The sequence below is a fragment of the Stenella coeruleoalba genome (genome assembly GCF_951394435.1).
Source record: "Stenella coeruleoalba genome assembly, chromosome: 9".
NCBI lineage: Eukaryota > Metazoa > Chordata > Mammalia > Artiodactyla > Delphinidae > Stenella > Stenella coeruleoalba.
The window spans coordinates 92020369-92032798 of record NC_137155.1 but is presented as its reverse complement, the minus strand read 5'-3'; the positions used below and the strand labels follow the sequence as shown (position 1 = coordinate 92032798).

Below are 12430 nucleotides of genomic sequence, written 5' to 3'. Positions count from 1 at the left end.
TCCAGTAACACAGAGGAGTGAATGAAGGGGTAGGGATACCAGGAGTGCGGCTGTAGATGGAGAATGAAAATAACCAGTCCCAGAATTTCAAACTGAGCTATTGATTTTGTAGTTAAGTGCCACTTGAATTTTCTATCCATGAATTACATCCAGGAAAGACCTTTCCTTTAAGCTTAAATAGTTGCAAAGAATGTAATTTCCAGTGTATTATATTGACATTTCAAAAAAAAAGCGTTATATCATTCTTTTAAATGTACCAAATAAAATCTAAACGTCATACTGATTTGATTCTTACCATCATCACTTGTTTAAAAAATAAAAAACCTCGGGCTTCCCTGGTGGCGCAGTGGTCGGGAGTCCACCTGCCGATGCAGGGGACGCAGGTTCGTGCCCCGGTCTGGGAGGATCATGCGTGCCGCCGAGCGGCTGGGCCCGTGAGCCATGGCCGCTGAGCCTGCGCGTCCGGAGCCTGTGCTCCGCGGCAGAAGAGGCCGCGGCAGTGGGAGGCCCGCGTATCGCAAAATAAATAAATAAAAATAAAAAACCTCTTCATTAGTTTTTGGAATTTTACATGGCTCTTTTTTTGTCTGTAAATTATTTGTATCCTACTTCCTCCACAGAATTTTTTCCCTAATGTAACATATTTGTGTGCTCTAAACCCTTTTATTGCTCATTCAAATTATATCTCTGCAACAAAAAAATGTGCTTAAATTTAGAACTAAAAAAGTTTTTCCCAGTGACTTTAGGCTGTTAACTTTTTTAATTCCAAATTATGCTATTAATAATTATTAAATATATAACTGATGAAAATAACATGAGTTTTGATATAAAGAAACAGGTAAAATTTTATTGGAAGTGTGTTTCTTAATGAGCAACATGGGGCTTTTGTTTTCTCTTCAGTCATTTATTTGTGAAAAATATGACCTTTGCTAGAATAAGCTGGGACTTAGCGTCAGTCCTTCTAGTTTTATTTTTAAAGAAGTAAGTGCTGAGGAATATTGTTCAAATAAATAAGAATATGGGAAAGTCAGGAGTTTTGTTATAACCACATGCAGAGTTCAGCAGACCACCTTCAGGTTCAGTAATTCATTAAGTCTTATAGAACTCACTGAAAGTTGTTAATACTCACGTTATGGTTTATTAAAGCAAAAGGATACAGATTAAAATCAGCCAAGGGAAGAGGCACATAGGGCAGAATTCAGGAGAGTTTCACATAGGGAACTTCCAGTTGTCCTCTTCCCGTGGAATTGTGGCCAGCACTCAGTTCTCCTGGCAGTCATGTGTGACAATGTGCAGGCAGTGTTGCCAACCAGGGTAATTCACTGGAGCCTTGAGTTATTGTTGGGCCTCAGTCACGTAGATAACAATTGACCACCTCTGTTGTTGACCTTAGTTTTTAGCCTCTACAGAGGTCAAGCTGATACCATATAACTTAAAGCCCCCTCTGTAGAATCACATTGATAGCATAGACTATCTGACATGACCTTAGACTCCCAGATAAACAAAGGCACTCTTAACAGGCAGGACATTCCAAGGGCTTAGGGATTACCTCCCAGGAGCCAAAGGCAAAGGCCAGCCCTCTCTTTGGGCAAGATTAGTTCTTTACCATAACCATATCACTGCTTATTTGAACTCATTTCTATAGCATACCAAAAATTATATAATAACTTGTCATTTAAAATTATTTTAACAATCAGCTGACAATTCAGTTAATTTTGCTGAAAGCAAAGAATTGGAAACCAACTGTCTTGCAAAGGGATTTGCTACCCATTCATTAGCGTCCAGTTAGACCAATATTTGGAAGCATCCCTTTGGTACCCTCAGCAGTGTTACACGCTGACGCAGTGTGCACGGTAGTTAAATTCCATGTAGGTAAAAGGTGTGCCTTTTGTGAAGTGGGAGAAGGGCAGTTGTGACAGAGGAGATGGAAAGGAGGTTAAACTTTACATCTTCACTTTAGTGGTGCTTGGGCAAATCATCTTATAGTTAAGTAAGGGTTATTACAGCACCAAACAAGAAATAACATAAAATAGCATATCAGACTTGACTGTTCCTAAAATTTATCAGTTCTACCTTGTAACCTGGGATCTCTGACTGGCTCTCTCCACCTTAGCCTCTAGTCTGTCCCTATTGAACCTATTCCCTGTAAGATCAAAACCCCTCTCTCTTCCATGACACCTAAGACTGTTAACATCTGTCTCTGCCCACTTTCAAAAGAACCACAAGTCACAAAATTAGAAATGTAAGAAATCAGAAAAATTATAAATCTCTGTACCCAGGGAAGACAAGGCTTTTTACTTTATTAAACATTAAATTTTAGTTCCCAGTAGCTTTACCTTCCCTCTGGAGGAGGGTCTGGTTCTCAGACTTATATAACTAAATGCCCCATTAGAGTTTCCTCAACAAAAGAATTTAAAATTCAGATGCCAAAACAACTGTTAAAAAGGTTAACTATTTTGGTTGAGTAGAAGAGGCCCGATCTGTGTTTCAGAATGATTACTATCAGTGGGAAAATGGATTGGATAAGGAGAGACTGGAAGCATGCGGAGCAGTTAGGAGACCTTTGCAGTAGTCCAGGGGTCATGAAGATTTCGCCTTGCAGCACATTAAGTATTGATTCCCCACAGTCTATGGTATATAGGAATCAGAATACTAGTAGCATTGTGTTTTTTAACCTTCTATTGAAGTGTAATGTACATACAGGAAAGTACATGTCATAAGTGCACAGCTTGTTGAATTTTCAATGTTTATATATTTTTCAACTTATCTACAAGGTTATATGATTTGCCTTTTTTTTCCTCCCCAGATAATTTTTATGGTGGGACGAGGATATCTATCTCCAGATCTCAGTAAGGTACGGAGTAACTGTCCAAAAGCCATGAAGAGATTAATGGCAGAGTGCCTAAAAAAGAAAAGAGATGAGAGACCACTCTTTCCCCAAGTAAGAAAAAGCTTTATGTTACCTAGAAGGACAGACTAATATTCTGATGCAGATTTTTAAGCACTTTTTAGAGCACAGTTTGTATTTTACGGATTTGGATTCCATGTGATTATGTGCAGACTCCAGATAAGTAAACACATAAAGGTGATTTTATAAAGGTTGAACAGTGGTACACCTAAAAACTTAGGATCCCAATACAAAATATACAGAAAGATTTTGCTTTTGTCTAGCAGTTCTCAAACTTTTTGGTCTCAGAACTGTTTTCTACACTTAAAAATTATTGAAGAACCCCAAAGACCTTCTGTTTGTGTAAGTAGTAATTCCCATTTTAGAAATTAATACTTTTTAAAATATTTATTTATAAATTTATTTAAACATAATAAAACCATTACATGTTAAATAATGTTTTATGAAAAATAATTATATTTTCCCAAACAAAAAAATTTCGAAAAAAGTGGCATTGTTTTAGACTTTTCGCAAATCTCTGCAAAAAGAAGATAGCTGGATTCTCTGCTTTGCATTCATTATGTTGCAATATCTTACATTATATAGCCTCTGAAAACTCCACTTACACTTGTAAAATAATGAAAGTAAAAAAGACAAATAATATCTTAGTGCTAGTATAAAAATAGTTTTTCTACAGACTACACTTTGTGCACTGCTACTTTTATTCTTCTTGATGGTAAAATTAAACAGGTTGCAAGCATCCCTTTAATGTTAGGTTTTTTTGAGGGGCATTTTTACCTGGGACAAAAAGAGAAGGCAACTGTTGGTACTGTCTGCCGTTCTCTGATTCTTGGAAACTTTCCATTGTTTTTTATCTTTTCAAGTTGGAAGGCTAAAGCCCTCAATTTAATAATCTTTCATAAGCCTCATGAACTGGAACTAAGTACCTGAACAGTCTTAGAAGGTTTAGCTGTAGTAGATATTGTAATATAAATTCCGTGTTTTATAATGCCTAGAAAAATCACGATAGCGCTGTATAAATCTGTCCCAATGAGTCAGTACAGTTTTCAGGTGGGAAGTGCTGACTCCCATAACTCAGCTACCATGTGGTCCTTTGTGAATGCTATCAGTCCTAGCTCAGTTTCTTAGAAGTCAGTGTTACAGGAATGTGTGAATCTTTTATCCCTATCTAAAGAATTAAAGATTGAATTTTTGCTTTTAACAAGTCTCTCAGGGGCTTGTCCCAGAGCAGGGAGGGGAGGCTGAATGGCTGCATAGGTAGTTATATGTTTTACATATTGGAATTCTACGTTACTATTCCTTTGAGGAAGAGTTGGGTTTTTTTAAACCCAGAAAACCACTGGTTTAAGACCATCAAAATAAACGACCGGTATTGTTGGCCATTGTGAGCAGGACTCTGCACCCTGTTCTCTTTTCACATTCCAGGTGCTAGGGTTTCCTATTAAACGTGGTTGATGTACATTAATAATGCAGATTATATCCTTAGGCTCACTTTTCAAATGGTATTAAAAGGGACAAAATGGTCATATTTCTTAATATAAGTAATATTTTATTCTTTTCATGGTATCAGAAAATGAAATACATATATGAGTATTCCAGATTATTAAAAGCTGCCCCTTTTAAGTATTATTTTTAAATTTTCATTACAGGATGTCTCTTCACACCATACACAAACATAAATTTCAGATGGCTAAAGGTTTATATGTAAAAAACAAAACTATAAAATAACAAATCATTTTTATAACCTTAAGGTAGGAAAGGCTCTCCTAAGCAAGAGGCAGAATCCAGAAGTTATAAAGGAAAAGGTTAGCAGGTATGACTACATTAAACATTTTAAAATTTCTATATAGTAAAAATAATATTGAAAGGAAAACACTGAGAAAAATAATTGTAGCATGTATAATAAAGAGTGTTTATGCTATACAGAGGACTCCTACAAATCCATAAGTAAAAGGTAATCAAAGGAAAATCAACAAAGAATATGCACTGGTGATTCACAGAAGAAGTACAAATGCGGAATGAACTTAAGCACAGGATGTTAGGAATAATAACATCAGTGATAATCAGTAAAATGCAAAGTCACAATTGTGAAATACATTTTGATTTTGTCTCTGAGATTGATAGTATCCAGCATTGGGTACAATGTTGGGAAGTAAGGAAGGAATGTTGGTAAGAATGTAAATTGGTTTGACCTTTTTTGAAAGGACTTGGTAGACTCCATAAACTTAAAATACATACACCTTTTGCTCTGGTAATTCCACTCCTGAAAATCTATGCTATATGCTACAGAATCTGCCCCCACAGGTATCCGGATAAAGACTGTTAACTGTAACTGGAAAAATTAAAGACATAAAGATCAAGGTATCTCTCTGTAGATGGCTTGGATGTCAGTGAGGGAAAAAGAAAGCAATGCAGAAAAATGTGTACTGTGATACCACTTTAAATGGTGGTGAGGGAGGGGATGGGCTCTGTTTTCATATGTGCATGTTTATGCATAGGAAAGGTCCAGAAGAAAGTATAGACTCCTTAACAGTGGTTACCCCTGGAAGGTAGCATTCATACTTTCCTGTATTATTTGAATTTTTATTTGTGTGTTATGCTTATAATTTTAAAAATTTTGTAACATTGCTTCTTTGCCTTCTTATACTAATCACTCTACAGATTACAGTTTAACTTCAAAAAAATTTTTGGTAGCTGAGAAAAATAATAATAGTAGTATATAATGTGTATAATACTATATAGTATATAATCATAGTAGTAGTAATAATGGCTGCTAAAGTTTTATTGAGTACTTACTATATGCCAGGCATTGTGCCAAGCCTTTTATATGTATGTTTCATGCATTATCATACTGTATGCCTTCAAGAGTCATAACCGGTTTCTTTGTACCTTAAAAATGTGCTGTATTTATACATTTTGTGCATTGGTGTCTAGTTGTAGAGTTTTCCTATCTTTTCTTTCACTTATGGGTATTCATCTGTCACTTCTCACTCCTGTGGTGCTGGCATTCTGGGTCATTGGGGCCCTGTTTTTAATTATGTGTGTGTAAGACATTTCCCATTACTAAATTTCTTTAAAGAATAAGTTGCTCTAATGGTTCTGTTTATGAAGTTATATAGTGCTTTCGTTATTTATGCTCCATCTTCTCCCCAAAAGGGACTTGTGGTCTGTGAGAAATAGGTATATAATTGATTTTAAATTTTTTTTTATTTACTGTTTCAAGGCTGGCAAATGATCTAAAATTATAAAATGTAAAGAAAAGCTAACTATGGGTTACTTTTCCCATTCAGTTTATAGAGAGTAAAGCTGTAATAGTTTGGTAATTTTCTCTTCTTTTTAAGGAAAAGTATCAGTTTCTTTACTATTTTCCAGGCATTTGAGATAATAGTGAAAACAATGTATTATAAGATTTCATATGCTTTCTTGTAGAGTATGATGGGGCTCTTAAAGATTAACACCACCTAGATTTTCATCATTCTTTCTTTTTTTCTTTTTTTAGATTCTCGCCTCTATTGAGCTGCTGGCCCGCTCATTGCCAAAAATTCACCGCAGTGCATCCGAACCCTCTTTGAATCGGGCTGGCTTCCAAACAGAGGATTTTAGTCTGTATGCTTGTGCTTCTCCAAAAACACCCATCCAAGCAGGGGGATATGGTGCGTTTCCTGTCCATTTAACAAACTAAATGAGTGACAGAGTGTAGGACGGTAGGGACAAAGGAAAGTGAACATATGTTTGCTTACATATTTGTTAAATTGAATAGGATATTCTTTTTTTTTTAAGGTGAACAAAAGAACATGTATGTTTTTAAAGACTGGATATAATTGTTTTGCCAATCTAAAATTCATACTTAGCATTAGAGTTTCAACATCGAAGGGTTTTTGAAGTTCTCAGACATTGCTGAAAATTCACAGTACCTTTTCCAGAGGTTTTACTTCCCGTTCCAAGTTTATTTTGTTTACTTGATTATTCTAATTATTAAACTTCAGTTAAACTTTCCTCACTCACCTTTTGCTGTTAGCTGTCCTGCGTCCATTAGGGGCTCCAAGAACAACGCTGCCACCTGTGTGTGTGATGGCAGGTGGGAAGCTGACAGTAGGTTAGGCTGTGTTAGTGAAGGTAAACTGAACAGGTCTAATTAGGAGTCACTAAAATTGAATAAGCTTATTTTTATTCTTAATATTTTTTCTTATAACTATTTCTTTTTGTTAATACAGTTTGGAAAATATAGTTGTCCTTTATTCCCTTAGAGCAGTATAAATTATGGGTACAGGTAACCAGAGATATTGCTGAGTGGCATGTTTGACATGAGTAACATGGTTTAACTTTGGATTTTTAGCTAATATTTCTTTATATATTAAGGATGTCTTACACAATGCAGAAGTCGAATTTCCTTACAAATGCATTGCCTCCTCTTCCTTCCAAAAAGTTCCACAGAATTCTGTGAGAACTTGTAGGTTTGTTTTGTTCTTCTTTTAGATAACTGTGGTTGCCAAACAACCAGGTAATAGATTTTTTAAAAATTATTATTTTAGGTTATACTCACCTCTCATGATGCATATTAGCAATGACTTATCCGTGTGTCTCTGTCCTCCTTATTATGAATGTATGAATTGTTTTTTTTATTCCACGGTGTGTGTGTGTGTGTGTGTGTGTGTGTGTGTGTGTGTGTGTGTGTGTGTAGTACGTTTAGCGCTTTCTAATGCTTACACTTTCTTATGTAGAAAATAACTGTAATGTGGCAGTCAGTATATTCTTACTGTGAACCAGAATCTTACCGGGAATCAAAAGTGAAAGAAGCAGCATTGCTGTCATCAAAGAAATCACCGTCTCTACTTCAGAGTCAGCCTAGGGACCAAAGCCAGCCTCTTAAATACATCTTCATTTACTCAGTTTGGAGTTGTGATGATATTAAATATAACTGACAGTTCCAGGGTTATTCAGGGGCACACAGATGGCATTTGCATAAATGCCATCCTTCTTGGAAGCCAATAAAGAAGAAAATCGGGAGGACTTTAGTGATAATTTAGTCTTGTAAGTATCACAAATAAATTTTTGAAATATTTTCTTTATTTGAATAAGTTAGATTTCATCCAGGGAAACCACTCAGTGATAAGTTTGGCATACCTTGTGCCCCCCCATTTGGGTATCTTAAGATAAATAATGCCATTCATGTTTTTAGAAATCAATTCATGACTTTGAATGTAGGAAGAGTAGTGAAAAAGAACGTTTATTGTATTTTAAAAAATGAGAATAAGAAAGTCATAAAAGAATGTGACTTATTCAGAAACATAAAAGTGTGTGATTTCTAAATCTTCCAGTGACGCTAAAGATGTGATTATTAGTAACTATTAGATTGGGTTTTATTTATTCACAAATTGAATAGCAAGCATGTAGCTAACAAAGTTTTTACAAATTGACTTGGTCTGTGGAATGCTCAAAGGTTTGGGCATTTTGAGGCACAAGAGTCAAAGGATCTTTTTATTGACAGAGCTCTTTCATAATTCCTCAGCATACTTTCTTCACTTTTATCTTCCTTTCTTTGTTCACTCTCTTTTTTTCCCCCCAACACTACCCACACTAAATACTACCCAGCTCCCCACATCTGCATTTGACACTTTTCCTTCCTTTCTTTACCAGTCTCCTTTGCCAGAGGGCATTTGCTAAACTCTTAGAGCTGCTCAGAAAACTCATTATACCAGGGGTCCCCAATCCCTGGGCCGCACAGCAGGAGGTGAGTGGCAGGCAATGGAGCGAAGCTTTGTCTGTATTTACAGCTGCTTCCCATCGCTCACATTACCACCTGAGCTCCACCTCCTGTCAGCATTATGGTGAATTGTATAATTATTTCATTATATATTACAATGTAATAATAGAAATAAAGTGCACAATAAATGTAATGTGCTTGAATCATCCTGAAACCATTCCCCCGACCCCGTCCGTGGAAAAATTGTCTTCCACGAAACCGGTCCCTGGTGCCAAAAAGGTTGGGGACCACTGCATAATACCATCCCATTGACATTTGAACATGCCTTCAAAGGACTGCATAGTAATTCTCTTCTTTCCAAATTGGGCCCACTGGAAATGTTATTGGGAGAACATTAAAAATAGAGCAGGTGAAATATATAAATAACATGGATCTGGAGAAGTAGAAAGCATTAGAATGATACATGGTAGTTTCCCTTTCTGTTGTTGCCGTTTGTCTGTTTGATACTGAGTTTTAGATGTATTCTCCAAATAAGAAAAACATTATTTTCCTAACCATGTGTAGAGTTAATCTTTTTGACTAAGGAATTGAAACAGAAGGACATTCATTATCTTGCAGCTGACGGCTTCTTTCCTAAAACCTGAAGCCTCAGATCTTTTCATTAAAGTTGATATCCTTCTTCAGAAGGCAGCCATTTTATAAAATTTGTTTTACATTTTAAAAGTTTTACCAGTCAGTGATGAGGAATGAGGTTTGTCTTCTTGGTTTTAAGTAGTTTAGGGATCACAGCATTTAACTCAAATACTTCAGGTTTGTTTGTTTTCGGATATTACAGGATTGTACCAACCATTTAAATACTAAACCAGTAGTTAAAGTCATTCTCTTTAAAATAGTGACTATTTAACACACTTGCTTATTAAATGGCCTTTCTCTCAAGTAGATCACACTCAATTTAAGGAAATGATCTGCCTTTTTTTTTTAAGTGTTATGAAAAGAGTATTTCATGACTAAAACGTTTTGTCAGTTACAGTCTTATTTGAGAATTACTGAACATTTCTATGGTACTTTTTCTTTTACTAAATATTTCATCTCTCCTGTGATCATTTCTCTAAGAATTTTAAGAAGTCCAGTGTGTCTCTGGCAGAATGTTCCTCATCCTTTAGAAACTGCCTGAAAGGTCACCACAAAAAAAGAATGGGACTTATTCTAGTTTCAAATGACTGCCCCCCTACATCTAAGACAGGGATTTATTTACGTACAAAATAACGTGTTAGATTTTTCACAGCATATTTAATCTTTAAGGAATTCTTTATCAAATTATATGTGTAACAGCCACTGAAATACATTTAATTCTAGAATTAAGGGTGATTAGTAATATCTTAAAACTAGTTAATCAAGTCCTTAGCTTTCAAATTAACAAAGCATGATATTGGAGGTGTCTGAAATCTTGGGATCTTCCCAAGTGTTCTTTGCCCCATTCCTTAATAAAGTCAAATGGAAAATAGAGCTTAGGTTATTCTCAGCCAAAAAGGAGGTTATTTAAAAAGTTTCATTTTGGCCTCTGCTTGATTTTTTGGTTAATAATTAAATTATTTTAAAGTCAGAATATCTAGATGTTTCACTTCAAACAACTTCACACAAGCAGAGTTGGCTCTTACCTCAAATAAAATAGGGTAGGAGTTGGGATAGTAGAGATTTCCTGATATGCAAGGAGGAATAAGCAAGAAAAAAAAATTTTTTTTTTCCAATAGCAGATCCATCTCCTGTTACCCTGTCTTTTCCTTAAATTTTCTGTGATTTCAGGGACATATGTAGAAGGAGTTTTATTTTATTGCTCTCTAAACTATGAGTCCTTTTTGTCTTTTTTTTACCCCCCTGGACCTGAAGTCTGATTATGAAAAGAACCACATTCCATTAGAAGCAGTAGACTCTGGTAGCGAGATCTTTAGTGTTTGCTTTATTGGTATTTGATTTGGAGTTTGTTGGCAAGATTTTGTGCTTTGGGGGGTTGTTTTGTGTGTTTGTATTTTTAAGGCTAATATTTAAGTTTGTAGAGAACACTGTTAAATGAAATGGAGTGTCTAATTGTAATAATGAGTAGGAAACATCTGAAGATTTTTTTAAGTTATTTTTAACATGGTATATAAGATTTGGGCTTAGAGTTTATCATTTTCTGATATTTTCTCACTTAATAGATGAATTCTAGCCATTTTTTATAAAGATTTCTGTTAAGCAAATCCTGTTTTCACATTGGCTTCCTTTAAGGAGTTTTAGGTTCTGTTAGATACAGTGACTACTCATAAAAACTGTCGAAAATTGCTTTTAAGAAATGTATTAAAATACTTCTGAAAAAATAGCAACCATAAAACCATAAGCAAAGATAATAAGGATGTTTATGTATTTCTAGAGTCTCTGTTAACATAATAGCCTCCTATGATTATGCTCTAAATGTTTTACTCTCCAGGGTCTTAGTAATTTGACTTTTTTTCCTTCCAATCAGTGCCAATTTCCCCAGTTCTTTTAACTTTAAATATGAAGGGTAATAAATGTTTTACCCTTCCTTGATCTTTTGACTCAAAATACCTTGGTTAATTGTTGAAAGGAATCCTTAGATGGAAAGAGATAGTATCGCTGTCTGCAGTCCAATTAGTAGTTGTATTCAGAACAGGAAAGCAAATTATTAATTATTGAAAATCATTTAGGGGGTCTGTTAATTGTTAAGACCTTGGACTTTGGAGTCAGCACCTGGCTTTACATTCCAACTCTGCCATTTTCTGGCTGTGAGATTTCTGGCAAGTTACTTAAAATCCCAGCTTGCTCCTCTATAAATTAAAGAGAAGTAATAGTACCTGCTTCATAGAGTTATTATGAGGATCAGATGCAAATGTGTATAGTGTTGAGTGAGGCATCTGGTATACTATAATAGACACTCGAGTAGTTGCTAATATTATCAGCATACAATCTGAGGGTTCAGTCAGCCAGTCGTTAGCAATCCATTGTTTGTTGGAACATGCCAGTGTTCTCTGGTACACCAGTTGAAATCGAACAGCAATCAGAAAACATAGATTATTCCTCGATTAAACAGTGTATTCATATAAATGATTGCTTGGATCCTCATCAGAAGCTATGTTACAGAAAAATGATGTTAAGGCTCACTAAATTCTGATAGCTGTCAGTTATCAACCAACCCCCAGAAATTAACTGTGGTGTATTTAATAAGAGGAACCCTAGTTTGAAGTAGAAGCTGTGGACAAAATAGTAGGTGAAAAATAAGGCATGAAGCCCCCAAATTCAGTAAGCAAAAGAGTGCAGTACCTCAGAGGGTCTTTGTGGTTAAAAACATTTTTATGCTGAGAATAATGTTCATTGACATGTGCCTATAAGTAATTTTTTGGTAGTTTAAAAGGTGAAATGAACTACAAATGGGAGAGGTCTGAACTTCCTTTCCTTCGTTCAAATGTGTGATGTGGACAGATCATTTGACCTGTGAATTTTATCTTTTACAAAATGAGAATAATTCCTGCTTCTTCCTTCCTAATAGTGGCATTATAATAATGAAAATGAGTTGATAATTTAGGTGGGAAGTGTTCTACAAATCAGCCTTACTGTTTTACCGTCAGTTACTGAGAAGTTTTGTTCATTGGAACTGTTTCAGCTTGATTAGAATCATAGCATGTAAAACCCAACTGGGAAATTATCTACAGACTTAATATCCTATATAAGTTGTCGTCTTTCATGGTTACAGCCTTTTTTACTTTTAAATTAGTGATGTCGTTGCTAGATTTGTAACATATAGCTAGTCACCTTTCAGTGAGGTT

The 12430-nt window shown here is 35.3% G+C and overlaps 1 protein-coding gene across 4 annotated transcripts in view; it reads left to right on the top strand.

Annotated features, from left to right (window-relative positions):
• Positions 1-12430, top strand: part of BRAF (B-Raf proto-oncogene, serine/threonine kinase) — a 164452-nt gene that overhangs the window by 142360 nt on the left and 9662 nt on the right. For 3 of the 4 annotated variants that reach the window (XM_079932159.1, XM_079932158.1, XM_079932160.1), the window contains exons 17-18: positions 2807-2941; positions 6408-6561. In XM_079932159.1, coding sequence (XP_079788285.1) covers positions 2807-2941; positions 6408-6561 — 289 coding nt within the window. Of the gene's footprint in view, positions 1-2806; positions 2942-6407; positions 12423-12430 lie in introns of those variants that run through there. The other variant, XM_079932161.1, reaches the window with a different exon arrangement.